This window comes from Sitophilus oryzae, unplaced genomic scaffold, assembly GCF_002938485.1.
Source record: "Sitophilus oryzae breed Bouriz unplaced genomic scaffold, Soryzae_2.0 scaffold_1062_pilon_pilon, whole genome shotgun sequence".
In the NCBI taxonomy this organism is placed as follows: Eukaryota; Metazoa; Arthropoda; class Insecta; order Coleoptera; family Curculionidae; genus Sitophilus; species Sitophilus oryzae.
The window spans coordinates 1,219,930-1,241,808 of NW_022145685.1; the positions used below are offsets into that span (position 1 = coordinate 1,219,930).

Here is a 21,879-nt window from a genome sequence, read left to right on the forward strand (position 1 = left end):
CCCAGAAACACGCCTATGAGGTTTTTTCGCGAAAAAATAATTTTGAAAAATCGAAATTTTTTGAAAAATTTTTTGGAAATTTTTTTAGTTTTTAATTCAAAAATATAATTTCTTGATAATATGGCAACATAGGTATTAGATTAAATTTACAAGAAAGAAAATCCAGAAAAAAATTGGTGGTTCTCAAAATTTTAGCAAAAAATCATTTTTTTTGGAAATTTTTAATGTAAAATAACTCCGTTATTTTGGACTTAAACGATAAAAAGAAAATATATTCCTTTTATCGAGATCTGCCACCCCTTAAAATATTTGCACTTGTTTCTGGTACACCCTGTATAGTCAAAAAATAAATTCCAAATTTCTCGACAACAATTACTCGTAAACGATTTTTACCAAGAGACCTTTTTTACATAAAAAATGTCGCAAATATATATTTTTTACTAGTAGTTTTATACAGGTACGGACGAAAAGTTATTAGTTCTCAAACCGGTTAAAAAAATATGAAGGTGGCGCCCTCTAAAAGTAAAAGTCATATTGACATCAAAAGCAAATTTCTCATGTCAAAAAACTCCCAGATATCAATTTTCATCCTAATATTGACGTTACTTCAGAAAATATTTGAAAAAAATCGAAATAAAAATACAACTTTTACACCCTGTACCTCCGAAACTAAGCGTTTTAGGTCCTACATTTATACGAACTTTTTTACTTATTTTTATCTGCAGAATATGCTGCCGAAATTTCCGGAATACAGTTTGGACCATCTTGTATATAGGTACAGTATGATCGAAAAAAATTACGTTAACTTTCAACGATGGTCTGTTGAATATTCGCCCTATATAAAACTATACAATAAACAAAAGATGTTATCGTGGGGACTATAATAAAAAAGAAGAATTAAATTATTGGGCAAACCTACAGTAAGATTAGCCATGACACATGACTAAAATACGACTACCCGTATAGATACTCAGTGTTTCTGCCTTCCGGCTGCCATACGGGAGGAATCAGCAACGATGAACTAGTGATCCTGAAAAAAAGGAACAGGGGAAGCAAACGAAGCACGAGGCACCATTTGCAACTTGGTTTAGCAGTAGCTCACAATTCGTGAGCGTTACTACAGAAAAACCGCTGCGGAGGTACTCCAACATACCTCGCCGCTATCACCTTGGCCCAGAGAAAACAATAAACAAAAGATGTTATCGTGGGGACTATAAACTGCTAAACCAAGTTGCAAATGGTGCCTCGTGCTTCGTTGGCTTCCCCTTTTTCTTTTTTTCAGGATCACTAGTTCATCGTTGCTGATTCCTCCCGTATTGATGAAGCCCGAAGGCAGAAGCACTGAGTGTCTACGGGTAGTCGTATTTTAGTCATGTGTCATGGCTAATCTTACTGTAGGTTTGCCCAATAATTTAATTGTTCATTTTTAAAACTATACATATAAAATTTCATCGATATTCATTTTCAAGGTAATACTTGACACAGATTTTTGCTATCATACGGTACAATATTACTCATTTATTTCAGTTGTTAAATTAATATTTTTGCTTTTCATCAGAATCTCCAAAATTACATACACACACATCACCAAATAGAATAAAACAAATATAAAAACTGTCAACTGGACACTAACAAAAAAATATTTTTAGTGATCACTTTGTCTTAATTAAGTAGGTATTTTGAAAACCCTCTAAAAAAACTTTATGTGTAAATAAAAAATCTCTAAATAATTTGAAACAAATTAAAGAAGCTTTATTGCTAAGCTAGCGTTACAAAAGTAAGTTATGCGATGTTACTTTTGTAATTTTTAATTTTATTTGCATGTATAATTATAGAAATAGATGATACCGGGTATAGGAATATATAAGATATACCGGATGCGTCTCGAAAGTGTTATTTTTTCAGATAAAAAGACGATATTTGGTATGTTAATAGATGATAAATTAGGATTGATTAACGTATTCAATTGTTTTTTGTCACTTCATGTTTCATCGGAAATTACTACAACTTTTGATTTTTAAATGGTACCCTCGGTATATTTCTACTTTATTCGACAGAAACTGACACTCTGAGTATAATGACATATCATATGTCAACTCTTGACATTTTCGCTTAAAAATCGTATTATAAATTTCAATCTGGAGTGCCATGGCTGTGCCATAATTTTTAATCAAGGAGCCTTGGCAAAATAGATTTGATCGTCTAAGGTTTTTTTGCAAAAAGATGCCCAAATCGCATTTTTAATCATATCTCGATTGTCGTTATGAACCGCATGTTACAATAATTTCAAATAAATCATATGAGAAAATGTTAAAATAGTCTGTATTGTATTGTATTTGACTTCGAGTGGGTCCCAGGTGGGACCCTCCAATACGCCGCGAGGGCCTATTGTTGCTAAATTTCTGCAAGCTCTTTAATAGAAAAAGAGCATCAAAGTTCACCCTCAAGACCCAGCCTTTTAACATAGGCAGTTATGTCCGAGGGCGATATGTCTTCTGTAGGTCTGATAGGTCTAGCGTGGGTTTGCCAAACACCTCAAACCTGGTCCTGCCCCCAGCGGGGCAGGTACACATAACGCGCTTCATTGTTTCGTCATCTTCCTTACAGAGTCGGCATTCGGCGTCTTCCACCAGTCCCATCCTCTGTAGGTGTGATCTCAGCCGGCCGTGGCCCGTGTATACTGCAGTAAGCGTACGCGCTCCGTTCCTACCTAGACCTGTTCCAAATACCGAAACACCGTTTTAACACCGGTGTTGGGCTGACACCGGTGGCCAATTATAGACTATCCGGTGTTCCGATGTCGACACCGACACCGGTGTCGGCACCGGCACCGGTGTTGACACCGACACCGTTGTTGACACCGACACCGGTGTTCATTTCCATACCGTTCCGGTGTCGACACCGACACCGGTGTTGGCACCGGCACCGGTGTTGACACCGACACCGTTGTTGACACCGACACCGGTGTTCATTTCCATACCGGTGTTCATTTCCATACCGGTGTTCATCTACAACACCGGTTTTCATCTCGACACCGGTGTTGGTCTGGACACCGGTGTTCATCTCGATACCGGTTTTGATATTGACACCGGTGTTTTGTAAATGGGTTAAAGAAGAAATAATGATAATTAATAAGTTCAAAATAAACCTGATAATAATAATGTCTTGTCGGTGCTTATTTTTATAGTTTATTAAAGCACATCGACTTTAAATTAAAGCTTTCAAATTTAAATATATTTTTTCTGTCAGACTAATCACTAAAATAGAAGCGTCAGATAAACAACTACCTATAAAGTAAAAAATTGTTTAATCAAAAACAAATAGAAAACAAAATAAAACATAAACAAAAATTCGTACCTGTAAAATAAACTAAAAAATATTACATTAAAAAACACGTCGACGATCGTTCATCGCGATACCGGTGTTGAGATAAACACCGGTGTCGAGGTAAACACCGGTGTTGAGATAAACACCGGTGTCAAGATAAACACCGGCGTTGTAGATGAACACCGGTGTCGAGATAAATACCGGTGTTGAAATGAACACCGGTGTTGAGATAAACACCGGTGTTGAGGTACACCGACTGAAACACCGGTGGTCATCAACACCTAACACCGGTGTTCAAATCTCAACACCGAACAGGTCTATTCCTGCCAGCCTTTAGGAGTTCATCTGTTCTATGTTTGAATGGCCCTGCTAGGATTGTCTTGGCAGTAAAATAGTCTGAGTAGAATGACATTATCATATGTCATTCTACTCAGAGTGTCATTTTCTATCGAATAAAGTAGAAATATACCGAGAGCGCAATTTAAAAATCAAAAGTTGTAGTCATTTCCAGTGAAACAGGAAGTGACCAAAAACAATAGAATATGTCAATTAATCCTAATCAATGTCGTATACTAGTATACCAAATCTCGTTTTTTTTATCTGAAAAAATAAGAAAATAAGAAAAGTTAGAGTGGTGAGCCACTTTTAATACGCACCCGGTATATAAAAAATATATATATATATATTTATTAGTTCCGACATAACTACACAACAGGGTCTAATTGTACAGATATCTTGCAACGGCATGCAACATTGATAAAAAGAAAATAGAATTAAAAACATACAAAGAGAAAAAAAATAAAAAGTTAAAAAAATTAATGAAAATTGTATTGTGAAAACAGATTTTAGTGCCACATATAAAATAAAATAAAAATAAACTGTATTTAAACTATTATTGTCCAATGTATCTACTATCTTCAAATTTACTGTAGATAATTTTAGATACTAAATCGGATCAAAAATTAAGTTTGGAGGAAACGAAAATAAAAGCTGAGAACGACAAAATCCAAAAATTGGCCAATGAACATAAACAAAGCATTAGAGAAATATTAAAAACGTTAAAAGAGAGATACAAGAAGTTATTACAACGAAACGCCCATCTCTTACCTAGTCAGGTACTAAATTTAAACATATTATTTCCTCTGTTTTATTTCTTATACAAGAAGATCCAAATTTCCGAGAAAGCACCTTATCAGATTTCCTATTTCAGATATGCACACCTTTTAAATAATATAATTTCATAGTTAAATGGTATTTTGTATATTCTTTTATTTCTTTTTCTGAGTGGATTTGCTATATAATTCCCATTCCAAACACACCCTAATGTCATAATCTACATATTTTAAATAAAATTAGAACGGCGTTAATGAACCGGAATTTAATATAGATATAAAGGGTCAGACATATACAGGGTGCTACAAATTCGAGGTACGAGCATTGGTAACTCGGTAAAAGTAATAGATACGAACATGGTTAAATTGGGGCAAAGTTGCCGCTTTGGGATGTTCAACAAGATGCCATCAAAAAAGTTTTAAAAACTTCAAGGATTGCTGAGTTTTTTGGAAAAAACGGATATTTTTGAAAATCAATTTTATTTTTTCCTGTCGATACTTTTTAGAAAATCAAAAACCTAATTTCACATTCTCATAGCCACTTTATTAGGGCTATCTGATAGTATTTTTAGATTTTCAAATCAGCTGATAATTTGTGAGATACAGAGGCCAACTTAATTTTTTTAAATACGGACCTGCATTTTTTATTTCAGATTTTGAAAGAGCTCGCTCTCCTGAGTATAATGATATACCACATTTAATTTTTTTTTGTTTCGGAAATTTGGACACAATTTATTTAAACTGATTTCAAGTCCGGCTTTGTTTTTTTAATATTTAATCTATTCATCGTTACAATATTGATAAGCTTTCAAACTTAACAGTGACGTGGGTTGAATACGAAAAATCAAATGCAATAAATTAATATAAAATAATATAAATAAAATGTAATATAAACAATCAAATAATTACCCCGGAAGATGGATTGGAAATGGTAGAGCAGTATAATGGCCAGCGAGAAACCTGAACAGTCTGATGACGTCAAGTAATTCGACAGGTCCAAATTTTACAAAAAAGTGAAATCAACACATCTCGGGAGTTACAATAAAGAGTACAAAATGCATTCGAAGGTATAAGAAGATCTATTCAAAAGCTATAAATAAAATTGAACGAAAAATAAATTTGTGCAATAGGGAGGGTGGTAACCCTTTCGAGCATGTAGACTATGTAAAGCATTAGGAACTAGTTTGTAGAAGTTAATTTATTCATAATAACTACGATTAATATTATGCAAATTATTAGATCGTACACTGAGAATTTCAAATTCACAATAAGAAAAGTTAAAAATAATATCTTAAAATCGCTGATCTGGATATTATTTATTTGAATCTTTCAATTGGCTCAATTTTACTTATTCAATGTTAATTAGCACTGATCAATATTGTTGCGATGAATATAATCAGATTAAATAATTTAAAAAACAGAGTCGGACTTTTGAATTTTATTTTTTAAATAATAATTAAAAAGTTTTGTTGCTGTTAAGGTACCTAAAACAAAAAAAAAGTATAAAGTGTGGCATATCATTGTACTCAGGAGACTGAGTTCTTTCAAAATCTAAAATAAAAAATGCAGGTCCGTATTTAAAAAAATTAAGTTGGCCTCTGTATCTTACAAATTATCAGCGTATTTGAAAATCAAAAAATACTATCAGATAGCCCTAATAAAGTGGCTATGAGAATGTGCAATTAGTTTTTTGATTTTCTAAAATGTAACGACAGGAAAAAATAAAATTTGTTTTCAAAAAAATCCGTTTTTTCTCACTCTGAAAACTACAAACAGAGGAAAAATAGATGTTTTCGAAATGTAGGCATACAGAAGAATGCTGCGAATTTCATACACAGAACATCGGACCAACGTATCAATTCTAAGGCAGTTGAAAGTTAACACAAAATTTTCAACTAAAATAAACCAGTCATACCTTAGGTACTTCGGGCACATTTCGAGAAGAACAGATGGACTGGAAAAAATCATAATCGAAGGGAAGATTAATGGCAAACGACCAAGAGGAAGATCTCCAACGCGCTGGGTGGACCAAACCAAAAATATTATTTCTTACTGCTTGCAAGAGGCTTCTATACTTAAATTGAGACATGATATCACCATACTCTTTCGAGAGTTAACGGACGAGAAGAGAGAATATAGTGTGCCCCATTATACCGTATGATCAAGAAAAAAACGGCGTCAAGAGGGCTGGAGAATGACAATCGATGATAATTTTGCCGAGTCAATCTCTAGACGTTGCCGTCGTTTACTAAGAATTGACATAAAACTTGTCAAAAATTAACACTAATTATAGACAATATTGATGAACGATTCCAGACACACAAATCTATTTCCAAAAAAGTATTTGTTATCGAATTTGAACTACACTATTTAAAACTTATTTTTACTCAATATAAAAATAAATTACAACTTACCTAAAGCCTAACTTTCTTAATAAAGAAGAATCAGGGCCATGTATCGTCTAGGGCTTGATCTCGCCAAGATTATCATCGATTGTCATTCCCCAGCTGTCTTTTTTTCGATCGTATGGTATTAATACTACTATACCTCAAGAACGAACGTGGTTTATTTCTAAATTCCGTACAAAAAATTAATGCAATCGAATAGATGACAATTGATGTGTCTGTCGTCAAGATATATTGACAACGAAGAACGGTATCAGGGAAACCGCAATACTTTCATGCTTGCGAACTACTACTGGTGGATCCTCAGTTTGCAAAAACACACCACAGAGTGACTCTAAAAATACAGTACAAAATCATTTTATTTTCTTTCCTTATCAAACTAAAATTTAAAAAAAAATGTTCTTGAAAACTACAACTAAGTTTTTAATTTCCTTGTTATTTTTGATTCCTTGATTTTTTTCCAGTGTCCCAAAAAAGTAACTATTTTTTATATGACATACCTACTCTATTTATCGTTGGTATGATACCTGTTATTATACCTTCGAGTTTCGATGCTGTGCTTCAAAAATGTTAAAATGTGTAAAAACTAGTTTTTACTAAAAACTATACTAATTACCCCACTGTAATTGAATCGGTCATTTGGGAAAGGTGGCATGTCCACTTTTTCAAATTTTACAGGAGAGACAAAAAACGTCTCAAATAAGTATTTTTCAGAAAAATGTTGTTTTAAATTTCTTTTATGATAATAGGGGGTAAAAGTTACTCGATTAACCTAAAAATTTCACTTTGTGATATACAGGGTGTTTGAAATGTATCCTTTTTAGTTTTGAGATGACCCGTTTTCAAAATGAACCAACGAAAAAACTCCAAAAACCAAACAAAACTGACATATTTTAACAAAAATATTATTGCTTTGTTAATAATACAAAAACTTAAACTACAACAAACACTGAACGAAAAAATCCTTCGGAAACACATTAATATCCTTCCTCTGGTGGCTCATCTGCATTCGTAGTAGGCCGAGTTCACAGATCTCATCGTAAAATGCTTTAAAGTTTTCTGGGATATATTAAAGAAGCTTTTTCAGGTCATTCATTTTTTTCTCATTGATAGGTATTTTTCCTTGATACGCTGGGTTGTTTTGACAGTTAGGAATGACCAGAGGGGGAATATAATTCTGCATAGTCTTTGCAAGAAGAAAACGTTCCTCCAACACGTTATCGATGTACGGTTTTGCGATTACAACGCTGGGTCCTTTACAATCAAAAGTAAACTCATAATACTGATTAACTGCAAAACTCGCCTTATTTTCTTTGGGAATCCCCTTGCCAATGCTACGCAAAGAAAGAACTTTTTTTTAAATACATAGGCCACCAGGTTTTGAAAGCAGCTATTTCTTGATGAGTGACATGTTTAACTTCGAATTTGTTTTTATTGAACGGTTAGGTCTTCATATTCTTGGGGACTATAGAGCGCCGAATTTTTCTTTTCACCGTAGCAAAATCTCTGTCGCATTGAACGAATGGCCACGTTGGGAAAAATAGATTGATACTTTTCTAAATCTTCCTGTAATAACAAGAGCATGTAAAAACCGTATTACAGTATTATTCCTGTTTTGGCCAGGGCATCGATCACAAAAAAGATATAGCTCTTCAACAATGTCAGATACGTGCGTTGATAGATAACTAAGTTTATAAAGACAACAAATCGTTCATTATGAAAATGGGACATCTCCCAGTGATGCCCCGTTTTCATAATGACTGTATTATACACTACCTAATATTATTAGGATACTATATCAAGAGATGGCTCGTTTTCACACAGAACATGAGTCTAGAGCGTTACATTCGAAAGCCGATAAAAACGGGATTTTGAAAATTTTGGAGTTGACCCCTTTCCCAAATGACCGATTCAATTACCATTAATATTTTAAATGCATTTTTTAATATTAAAACATTTAATAAGCTCATAAATAGGAACTTTGCTTTTTAGTTAACTCGGATATTTTAACATTTCTGAAAACAGTAGCTTTGTTCCAACGCAGAAATTAGGACCGTCCTAATAGAACGGTTATTGATATCGCCGGGATCGAATTTGTGCGCATGTGTCGGCTTGGACAGTTCTGTTAAAATTAAATGCAGTTGCAATGGCTTGGGAATCGATTTTAGAATTCGCCCTGGGCCGCTGTGGCGCCTTACGCTGAAATCCAATTCATAACCTTATTTTTTGTTATTGTTATTGGTTAGATCCAAAGGTTAGATCTAAGGGTTAGATAGATTTTTTATACGATTTTTATTATCTAAGGGATTCAAAATGAGTAATATATTGTATGATCGAATAAAAATGACCTTAGCCATGGCTATGATATGAAGATCGCTGTCAATTTTTATACAGGGTGGCCCATCGAAAACGTTCCGCAAGGCATAACGGCCAGGGTAATTTTTTTTTTCAGAAAATCCAAAAACACGTCAATTTTGTTTGTGAGGGGGACAACTTTTACCCCAAAAATGATTGCAAAATCTTCAACCCTCTAAGCGGGGGTGTCATCCCCCAACTTTTTTCAAATGGGAAGGGGGTCAAGTGGCACCGCAATGAAAAGAGCTTTCTATTCTCTATATTTCCCCGCTTCGTTTTTGAAAATCGGTCGAGTCATTGAGAAAATATGAAGGATTGAAATTTGAAAAGTTTATTTAAACATTTATCACAGTAAATAATAAGGATAAATTCCTTCGACCAATTTGCTGTTTTTTCTTATTATTTCTAGATGTTTTCGCATTTTTTCACTTGCTACAAGGTTGAACGATCAGGTGCGGTAGTTGCTAGATAGCTGTTCTGTGACTTGTGCGTTGAAGTTCTTCTCAATATCGTTAAACTTTTTAACAATTATGGTGTACTCACTTGCAGAAAAAGTGGATATAATCGAACTTTATTTTGAAAAATAATGAATGTGGCAATCGGTTTGCGCAGATATTCAATGAACGCCATCCTGACAAACACCTTTATGGCAAAATTGTTCGCGATTTAGTAGCAAAATTTCACGAAACTGGATCCGTTATGAATAAAAAGAGGCAGAGGGAAAATCCTGTAGTAAATGAAGCTATGGAGGTATTCGTATTGGGCCAAGTTGCCATGGATAGTACGCTGAGTACAAGAAAATTAGCCAATGAGACCGCGACCGGCGTGAATCGTACAAGTGTCCAAACGATATTAAAAAAACACAAGCTCCACCCGTACAAAGAACTCAACGAAGACGATTTTGATCGTCGCGGGCTGGTATTTTTGGAAATTCTATTTTAGGTCAGTTTAACGATATTGAGACCGCACCTGATCGTTCAACCTTGTGGCAAGTGAAAAAATGCGTAAACATCTAGAAATAATAAGAAAAAACAACAAATTGGTCGAAGCAATTTATCCTTATCATTTAATGTGATAAATGTTTAAATAAACCTTTCAAATTTCAATCCTTCATATTTTCTCAATGACTCGACCGATTTTCAAAAACGAAGCGGGGAAATATAGAGAATAGAAAGCTCTTTTCATTGCGGCGCCACTTGACCCCCCTTCCCATTTAAAAAAAGGTGGGGGATAACACCCCCGCATAGAGGGTTGAAGATTTTGCAATCATTTTTGGGGCAAAAGTTGTCCCCCTCACAAACAAAATTGACGCGTTTTTGGATTTTTTGAAAAAAAAAATATCCTGGCCGTTATGTCTTGCGGAACGTTTTCGATGGGCCACCCTGTATGTAAAATTATATGGAGAATGGCATTGATCATTTCCAAGCCAACTGGACGCCGTTTTTTCTCGATCGTACGGTATTTACGTGCTTGAACTACACACTATAAGACAATAAATTGGGAGGGAGATTTATTTATATTTGTAAGTTTGAATCATTCGTTCAAATCATTTTCGCTGGTATCCAACAAAGACTCGATATCACTGTCCCCTTCGTCACTCGTCATCATAGTTTAAAAATAGAGAAATATTTAAAATAAATGCACGATAAACATCAAATAAAACTTTAAGCTTCAAAACGTCGTCAAAACAACAGATAAATAAACTGTCAAAATTAAAAAGAGAAATGGCCAGAGAGAACACTAATAACAAGCTAATAACTAAAGTGAGAGAGACCGATCAACATTAATTTTTGAAGACTGTGGTAGTGGCGCGGCCTTTGGCGTCTAACCCGAACTATGAGCGCATTATCGATATAGTAGGTTGCATTCATACCTATATACTGGCGCCAAAAATTTAAAATTTGTATATTTGAACCGAATCTTAATCTTTCAAATTTATAATAAGAAATCTTCGTAGTTTTTTTAGATTATTTTGTTGACAACGAAAATTTATTATTAGACTTTAAAGCATTAAAACCTATAAATAAAATACTGTGTAGGAAAATAATAATTTATTTAACTCCATACTCCTTGCTATACTCCCAACTCAAGGCTGCAATCTTCAGTATCTTTTTTATCTAACTTGGTTGTGAGTGAACAGGGAAGCACGGTTGGGAGCTCGCACAGAGTATCAGTAGGTATCCCGTAGGTATTCGATGTTTTTGATAGTCTTTATTCTATAACAAGAACCTAGCAGTTGAAGAAAATAATTTGTATTACTGGAAATAATACCAGGTATGATACCTAGTCGTTCCATAGGTATCAGAAAAGAATGTGATGTTTTAAATTAAAAAAATTAAATTAGCAATGTACGATTATTATGTGCACTCACTATTACTATTAGGTATGTTAAAATAATTACCGAGATAAAACTTACCCTTACAAGAAACATTTTGTCTGGGTCTCAACCACAAAACAAAAATAACAAAAATGCCGAATAATCGTAGAATCTGAAATAATCAATAATGACAATAATCTTCTCTTCTGACAAGCTAAAAGAACAGGCACATTCAATCAAAAACAATGTATTACTCCGATTTGCTCCGATTATCAACATATTTTAGTTATCTCCTTCTAGAACTAAGAAATAGAAAAAGCTACTGACAATCTAATTAATCGTGTCAAATGTTTAACTTGCAAAGTTGAAAACTTCCTTTTTTGACTGCCTAAACGTTATGCGCGTCTGGGATGCGCGGTGACAAAATAAACTTGTCTACGAAATTCCATATTCCACAAGCCCTCTCACTATAGTTATTAGTTTCTCTCTGGAAATGGCTAAAGGAATTTAAAGTCCAGAAGAAATCAATAATCTGCTGACACACTCTTAATGCACAGGTCAGTCCCTCTGATTCTTGCTTTCAGGCTGGTATCGAAATTACGGTACCGGAATCGATTCACTAACGGTGACAACTCTTGTTGGAACGCAAAAGTTATCGTTCACTAAACGATTCGCTCGTGGTTGGAACGCTTTTTCTCCTCTGCGCAGAAGCGTTACCGTACCGAGTACGGTTCTCTCCGTGGTTGGAACGAAACTAGTATCTATTTTCTAATTGGTAAAACGTAAAAAATCGTTAGATCTGACAGCCCTGCTGAAACTGGTCGTTCATCTGGACGCACCTATGTACGCAATATATCTGTGGTCGCAGCGACTTGGCCATTTGCTGGTCGCTGCGACCTGGTCGTCAGTGCGTTTGAGCTCTCAGCTGTTAGCACACTTATGCAGGGTGTTTCAAAAACATGTGCCATCTCTCGTGGGGAGATTCCTCACGTAAAAATAAGATTTATTTTCCATATCAACATAGGTCCGATTCTGCTTTGTTTCGTAGCTACATGTTAAAGCCTTAATAATCTTTCGGTTTATTATAATTTTCTTCCAAGTAGTTTTAGTGATTCGAATGAAATTTTGAGATGAATTTTTTGATGAAGAACCAACGAGTACTTATTTAAAAATTTCGCAAGTTAATGATATTAAATTTTTTTAAAGGTAAATGCTATAGACTTGAATGAAGGCAAATTAATAAAATTGCGTTTATCTCATCAAGGAAGCCGAAATCGAGACAACTTTTAATTGACATTAAACTGCTTACACTATTTTGCTAACAAGAAAACAAAGTCAGTGGCGTACATGCTTTTTTTAGAAAAATATTCCAGTGATAACCCGTATGCACGTCCCTGGTGAATATGTCGACACTTTTTAGCTTTAAAATATGTTGCATTTATAGTAACTTTTACCCTCAAAATTTCATTTGAAACGCTAAAAGTACTTGGAAGAAAATTATAATAAATAGAAAAAATATTAAGATTCGAACACACTGTAGCTACGAAACACAGCAGAATCGGACCTATGTTGACATGAAAAATAAATCTTATTTTTACGTGAGGAATCTCCTCACGAGAGACGGCACATGTTTTTTGAAACATCCTGTATAGCTGTAAAAATAAATAAATAACTTCGGTTTTTTTTTGTTTGAATTCGCGACGCCAATCATAAGGCCGGAATACTCTGTGTTTATATTTATGTATAAAGATATTTTTAAAATGTAAGGTACTGTTACCCGCATATTTTAGTAAAAAGATTGCAGAAAAAATCTTAAATAGGAAACCTGATATGCTTATGATGCCGATACATCAGGTTTTTCGGAACGTTGGGTGTGTTAGGTATACCCCTTTAGGTATACAAAATCAAGCAACGGTCACCCTCGAATACACCTCATGTATAGGTATTCCACTGCACTTTTTTGTAGATTATTCCCCATGCTGATTTGGAACCTGACGAAAGAGTTGCTGAATACGTAGATCAATCTTTCATTGATAAAATTGATATCGTAAATAGAAAGTTGGCATACGATGTTGAAAAGTCTAAAATTCAAGTCACGAAACTACGAAAGTAAGAAAATTTTATTTTCTCTTTAATTTACAATTTGACACAAATTATTATATTATGTTTTAATGTCTTATGTTAAAAAGGCCTTATAAAAATTAGAGCTAACTCTGGGCTTTTTTGGAGGATACTCTTATTGAGTTACCAGATGAATACAGGGTTGGATGAACCTACCGGGATCCTGGGAAATTCCCTGCGGCCGATAGATCCGTGGGCCGGTAAGATAGTACCATATTACCGAGTTACCAATTTCAATATGTATTATTAGATATAAATAATGACATAAATCTCGATCATGTGGACCATTGTGGACCCAGACAGAACGGTTCTGGTCTAGTTAGTGGATTGTTCGCTCCTTTCCTAGCTAGATCATTTGCTTTTTCATTGCCTTCTATCCCTTGGTGAGCAGGCACCCAGAGTAGGAGGACAGGATGGCAATTTCCTGTTTTCGATAGGTCATATCTAAGATAAATTGTACGCATCTTTCGATAGCGCAAATTTCTGCCTGAAGGATACTGGAGTAGGTGCCCATTGGTTCGGAGTATTCAGTTTTCGGCCCAAATACTCCTATCCCTGTCCCTGCTTTGGTTTTGGAAGCATCAGTATACCACGTGATGGTATGGTCTTTTATATGCTGAATAAGCGTTTCTTTCTTCCAATCCTTTTTATTACTCAATACTACAGTGAGGTGTTTCTCAAAGTTTTAAATTCTTGGTATGTCATCCACTGGGAGTTAGAGAAGTGGAATTTTCTTTTTGAGGGTGTTCCAAGCCCCTGACCTGAAAATTCTCCCAGTACTGTTTCCGTCAATAGCCATTCTAATCATTGTCGCATTGGCATAACTACCAACGACAATGTGCAGTGGTGTTAGGTCTAGAATGACCTCCATTGCTGCTGTTGGACATGTTCTCATGGCACCTGTGATGCAGATACATGCCAGTCTCTGTACTTTGCACAGGTTTTGCCTTGCTGTACGTTGCTCTAGTTTTTGTATACCAAGCAACTGCTCCATAAGAAATCATGGGTCTTACTATCATGGTATACATCCAGCGTAAAATGTTAGGGGAGCAGCCCCACCTATTTCCCGCCAGTCTTCTGCATATCATGAGAGCCTTTGTGGCTTTGCTGATAATGTTCTTAATATGCATGTTCCAGAGAAGTTTAATATCCAGGGTTATTCCCAGATATTTCACTTCCTGTGATGGCAGTATTTCCTTTCCATCTAGATGGATTCTTTTCAAGTTTTTCAAACTTCGCTTTCTGGTGAATGGCAGTATCGCGGTTTTGTCTGAGTTAATACTCAGCCCGACAGTCCTGCATCATCTCTCAGCGATGCGGAGTCCTCTTTGGATAATATCACACAGGGTGCCTTCATGTTTCCCCCGTGCAATGATGACTATGTCATCTGCATACCCTATGCAGTGTAGTCCCGCTAGAGTTAATTCATCTAGTAGTTCATCCACTACCAAGCTCCACAGCAAAGGGGAGGTTACTCCACCTTGTGGCTATCAGGTGGTATCTACCATCAGGTATCTACCACCTATGTCAGCCTCTGCTGTTCGTGTTGAGAGCATTTCCCAAAACCAGCGAATTATCGTACTGTTCACCCCTCTTGTTTCAAGAGATCGCTTTCCGACCACTAAGAAAAGTTCATCCAACCTTGGATAAATAGGTATATATTAGTCAAAACCGAATTGTAAATATTGGATTTTTTTAGTTACTTCACAGATCCATGTGACAGACACACTAACTTAGTTCAAGGAATAAATAAACCTGGTTGTGCTATAATGACAGTAAGGCAACGAAAAATGCCTCCTATATTCTATGCAATGTATGACGTAATAGAACAGAAGAAGATAGAAGATGAAGGCAAAGGACGGTAATATTTACGTGGTAGTTACTAAAATATAAGTTCTAATCTATTTGGGTGACAACGAAAATATTACACCGAAACACTACACAAACGTTAATAATTTTGATCACACCACATCATAGTTATGTATGTATATATAGGGTGTCCCAGAAATAACTGCGAGTAGTTTAAGGGGTGGTAGATCTGGTCAAGGGACACATATTTTCTCTTTACCATTTTTTAAATAAATTACAAATAACCGAGTTATTAAACTTTGAAAATTTAAAAAAAAGATTGCAACATTTTGGCTACATCCGTCATAAATCGTCAATTACAGAGATCTCGGCTTGTTCGTCGCCTAGTGTTGCCACATCGAATAAAAAACTTAAGAACTACTTGCAAGACTCCACACCACCTAAGAGGTTTTGCAAAGGTGCTTTATTTTTTTAAGTCATAATTAAGCCATACTTCCCACATTCCACAAAAAAAAGATTAAAAGCTTAATAGAATAAAAACTTATAGAACATTAAAAAAGGATTAAAAGCTTAAAAGAATAAAAACTTATAGAACATTAAAAAAGGAGTAAAAGCTTAAAAGAATAAAAACTTATAGAACGTTAAAAAAGGATATCTCGCTAGCAGATCGATATAACAGCAAAACTTTCTTTTTTTTACATTTTACCACTCTTAAAACCGCACTACACTTAACAACACTTCACTGCACTGAAATTCTTGACAACACCACTGAATTTAAAAACGTGCAGAATGTGAATAATGTATGCAACATACATAGATACAATCTTGGAGAGAAAGTATCTATGCACGGTTAACGAATTTCCGGAGAATGAACGGTGGCACTTAAAAATGTTTCAACATTTTCCGGAAAACAAAAAAATAAAACTTTCAACATTTGTCTTGCAAAAAAACATCATAGGCGTGTTTCTGGTGTCAAACTATACTATGATACGATTTTTTGTCATGAATAGCAAAATATAAACTCATTTCAATACATAAATATAATTTTAGTATTTTTAAATATAAGGTATGTTTGAAAAAAAACGTTGTCCAGTTGGTGTGAAAATGACGATCGATGACATACCCCATATAATTTTACATATAAAATGACAGCGATCTTCAGTTCATAGCCATCGCTGACGCCTTTTTTATCATATTGTACCGCACAGTAGAAGAACTATGACGGCATCAGACCAGCAAATCCAAGATGGCGGCTGTTCATAAAATGGACGCGATTCATATCACAACCTAACCAAAATCGGTGCCGTTGCCGGTCCTGAAATCGATTGCAATATAAATAAATTAGATCCTTCATATATAGTCCAATCCGGTAAATTGGTCGGGAACCGGCAAATATAATAGAATTAAATACAACTGTCAAAACAGGTGCAAAGCCGGCCGGCGCGACGTGTGTGAAAGCCAAAGACGTGAAAGCGCTCTAAGAGCGTTTGCACACACACCGGCAAAATCGGAGACAGTTGTATTTAATACTATTGTATTTGCCGGTTCCCGACTATTTTACCGGATCGGAGTATATGTGAAGGAGCTAATTTATTTATAATTGCAATGGATTTCCACTCCGGCACCGACACCGGCGCGGCACCGAGGCAAGTGCATGTCTGCGATAAGATATATTGTAGTAAACTTATGCCTCGTAATTCTGTAACCTAATTTTTATGTTTTTATCTATCATTTTGTAGTAGCTGCGTTACGAGCCTGTTTACGCTACCTGTGAGAGCTCGAAAAAAATCGAATCCTTTCCTGCTACTACATCTGCGTACAGTAATGAAAAACACTCAAATTATCGATGGAAAACATTAAATTTTGGGGAAAATGTACAAATGTAAACAATTCACATGAAGCGCGGCCATTTTATGAACCACCGCCGTCTTGGATTTGCTGGTCTAATTTCAGTTCAGTCCCACGCCAACGTTTAATCGTTTGCCAAAACAATAAAAAAAAAGTTCTATACAAAATTGTTGTGTTCATACACAAACAGATAGTTATTTTTAGTAAATCATACCTATCATAATTCCGCAACTACTACGGATAATGAATTAATGTGTTTTTTTTAAACCAATTAATTATATTTAGTTATTATATCATTGACAAACGAAACCTTGTACTTATTTTTGATGACTAAATTAGTTTTTATTATTTTAATGCACACAGAAGACTGGATATAAGAAAGTAAGTTATTAATTAATTAGAAACCAAAAATTAGTATATTATTATAAAAAGTGACTTATAACACAAATTCAAAAACACTGCGGTACATACTTAATTAATAAAACCTCGTTTCAGTATTATATAGTTTGTGCCACGTAAGAATATATGACATTGGTAGCGCATATGCATAAAGAGAAGCAAATGCTTTTACTTCTTAAATGCTAATCTTTGACGGTTGCTCACAAATCTTATCAGTATATTTCGAGAAATCAAGGTATAAGCATTTGTTGTATAAGCATGCATATCACCCATTGTCATGTATGGCATTCGCGTATAAACTAATTAATATTGATTTGGTTTGACGGCAATACTATTTATTTCTTGCCGCAACTACACTTTGTTTATTCTATATAACACCCCGCAAGAGTAGAGATCTATATAACACCCCGCAAGAATATTCGGTACTGAAGCAAAAAGGTTCATATACAGAGATGGCAGGTAACACCATAACACAACCTTCACAACGAGCACCACTTCTGACAACCCAGCCTGGACAAAAAAAGTCGCGCCCTAATGGAGTGCTCACTGCTCAAGACTATAAGTTATAGAAAACTAACGCATCTCCAACAAGGAACTAACATCGGACATGTCTTCGGAATTGACTCCGGCAACGTAAAAAATTTAAAACGTAAAAATGACTGCTCTCTTGACTACTAAGAAATATCAGACAAAGGCAATCTTTATATTTTCTATTTAATAATATACTTAGTATTTTCTACTTACTAAGTAATATACGTTTTCTATTTACTAAGTAATATACTAAGTGGGTCCCAGGTGAGACCGTCCACTGCGGCCGCGAGAGCCTATTGTGGCTCGGCAGGTTATATCGGGCGTAAGGAACACTTGCTTGGACACTTGAACAAATGCTGGAGAAAGTAATTGACAACCATACTGGAGAAAATCATCTAAAGGTTAAACCACTGCACGATAGTTAGCATGCATATAGAGCGGACAGATCCACATAAACTGCTCTGTACCAATTAACGGAGCTAATACAGACAAGTCTGGATAGCAAAGAAACAGCAATTTGTGCCTTCTTGGATATTGTGGGGGCGTTTGACAATATCCCACATAAGGTGGTCAGGCGATATCTAGATACAAGAGGAGTGAACAGAACTATTATTCGCTGGTTTTGGGAAATGCTGTAAACACCAACAGCAGAGGCTCAGATGGGCACCAAAATTGTAGTTGTTAAAAAAACGCAAGGAACTCCACAAGGTGGAGTAACCTCCCCTTTGCTGTGGAGCTTGGTAGTGGATGAACTACTAGATGAATTAACTCTAGGCGGGAATACACTGCATTGGGTATGCAGATGACATAGTCATGATCACTCGGGGGAAATATGAAGGCACCCTGTGTGATAGTATCCAAAGAGGACTCCGTATCACTGAGAGATGGTGTCCTGCACCATCTCTCGGGCTGAGTATCAACTCAGACAAAACCGCGATACTGCCATTCACCAGAAAGCGAAGTCTGGAAAACTCCAACAGTGGATCCAACTAGATGGAAACGAAATACTGCTATCTAGCTTATATATAAGGAACTATCGGAAACAAGAAATAGCCGTCTTATCTGATAGTCAAGCAGCGTTAAAAGCGATCAACTAAGTGGCCTGCTCACCAAGGGATAGAAGGCAATGCTCTAGCTAGAAAAGAGCGGACACTCCCACTAACTGGACCAGAACCGTTCTGCTTCCCAAGTGGTAACCAACTAAAGGCGGAACTCAAGAACTTGGAAGACTTCATCCGCCACCTGGAATGGGAATCTTGCAACGGTCTAAGACACTCGAAGAAGTTTCTGAGGGGTTACGACCAAGAAAAATCAAAGATCTTCCTGGATTGAAATAATAACAGTCTTCGGATTGTCACGGGGTTTTTAACAGGACAATGTCTCCTCAATGAACACATCAGTAGACTGAAACTAAGAAGAAACGGCGAATGCAGATTCTGTGGGGAAAATGGGGAAACACCAGAACACCTCATCACTAAGTGCGCCGAGACGAGATGGAGAACTACCCTCTGTAAAACCGTCCGAGATACTGGCTTTTGTCAAAGCCCTGGGACTGTATGAAGCAAGAAAGGGGGACACAATAGATCTGTAAGGTCGCAATGATTAACCCCCCTCCCACTCATTCTAAATTCTAAAAATTCTAAGGAACACTTGGACAACGGTACAATCCGACTTTTTTATTTAAAATCAGTTCCTTAGATCCAAAGAGCGTCCAAGTGTCTGTCTCTATGTGTCTTATTTTGCATGTTTATTCTACTTTTTTTAATAGATGCAATTTTGTTTACTAATTTTATTTTTCGTACTCCCAATTTATACTTTCTCAACCCTCCAGTTACATTAATTTGCCTCCCTCTAGGCCATTGATTGGCGACGCTCTTGTGCGCAGATGAAACAACTGCTACATATTTCCTTTTGCGCATCCATATCACACGGAACTTTATTATAATGTAACCCAAATTTAAACTGAACAGTTCATAATACTTGTTTAATAATATTTTACTGTTTTAATCACTTATTGGCAAAACAATAAAGTAAATTTTTGTATTTTCTTTTTAATTAGAATGCAAAGTATAATTTCATTAATATAGGTTTTATATAGGCCTCCTGAACGTATTCAAACAGTTCAAAAATCTACAACTCGGATAGTAGAAAAAACAGAATCGCCACTGGAATTTTTCTTGTTAAGTCTATCCCCGTCGATAATACAGCACAAACTTGGACCCAAACTAAAAAGAGTTCTTGACAAGTACCGAAAAAGAAGAAATAAATGGCAGGAGCGCACGACGGAGGTAAAAAGAAATAAAAATGTTACTAATATAAGAATAGTATTTTTAAAGTCAATGAGACTGGTTTAAGACTCTTAATTTCGTCGCTGCCTTTGTTGCCGCACGCTATTGTCAGCATCGTTTGGATAACCAAAAAGTCCCAAACGAGTCCAATTGACATTGGAAATACTATAACTAATAGACTGGCCGCGACTAAAGAAAAGAACAGGCGCGTCATCAATCATTTGACGGTGAACGCCTCTTCGGTTGTAGATAGTGCCGCGGAACATAATTTAAAATATTATATTGTATAGTGTAAGCCCACGGCCACACAGAAAGCGATTTTTGCGTTTTTTGCGTGAAGCGTCTTTTGCGACTAAAACAAAATAACGACATTAGTTTAGAAATTATTCGGAAAAAAATCGAAATAAAAATGAAACTGCTACACCCTGTATCACTGAAACGAAGCATTTTGGGACATACTAATACGAACTTTTTTACTTATTTTTATCTCACGAATATACTGCGAAAGTTTCGCAAATACAATTCCGATCACCCGGTATATTATACATATACCTATTAAATTATTAAACACAACAGAATTTTTATAGAAGTAACAAGAGGTAGATAAAATGTACACATTCAATCATTCATTGACACACAACCTCTGCAGAACACCAATTCTTATAGTTTCTAAATTGAATATGCTGATTTTATAAAATCAAATGCAATTTTTTATACCAACTCTAAAAAAACAAATGCAATTGTGTCATGGATAATTTCCTAATAAAATTATCAGCGGCGTGCAGTCCATGGAAGCGAGGGAAGCAGTGCTTCCCCTAGACAAATTACAAAACATCATCTTGTAAAACATAATCTAATTTTTCAAAATATGTAACAATTAATTTGGTTTATACAAACAATTTAAAGGGTGTGAAAATATAAGTAAGTTATTTGGTTGACCATGTTTATTATTTGAAAATGAAGTCTGGAATAAAACTAGTTTTTTCCAATTTAAACAATTTCCATAAAACTGTAAAAAGACACATTATGTCCAAAGCACATTTGCAGGCCGTCATAAAACAAAAAGTCTTTGGCAAAACCAGAATTGAAAAGGCCCTTAATAAGCAGTTTGAAATTAGTCACCGCCAGCACAAGGAATTAGTCGATAAAAAATAGGCAAATATTAATAACACATCGATGTCGTTTGTTTTCTCGGACATATATTTAGCAACAAATAAACTGTAGATTTAACGGTTTAAATGATTTAAAATTCCTCGAGCTCTGCAATTTTGATGCATATAAAGGAAAAACTTTTCCTGAAGATGCGTTTAAATCTCTTCTTCATTATGGCCAGTTCTTCAACCGAGTGTTACTGCGATCTGAACTAA

The 21,879-nt window shown here is 35.4% G+C and overlaps 1 protein-coding gene across 2 annotated transcripts in view; it reads left to right on the forward strand.

The window, feature by feature from the left end:
* The window catches only part of LOC115878135 (cilia- and flagella-associated protein 44), a 202,647-nt gene that overhangs the window by 88,529 nt on the left and 92,239 nt on the right, over positions 1-21,879 (forward strand). For both annotated transcript variants that reach the window (XM_030894520.1, XM_030894513.1), the window contains exons 16-19: positions 4,270-4,442; positions 13,483-13,625; positions 15,337-15,498; positions 20,323-20,512. In XM_030894520.1, coding sequence (XP_030750380.1) covers positions 4,270-4,442; positions 13,483-13,625; positions 15,337-15,498; positions 20,323-20,512 — 668 coding nt within the window. The remainder of the gene's footprint in view (positions 1-4,269; positions 4,443-13,482; positions 13,626-15,336; positions 15,499-20,322; positions 20,513-21,879) is intronic.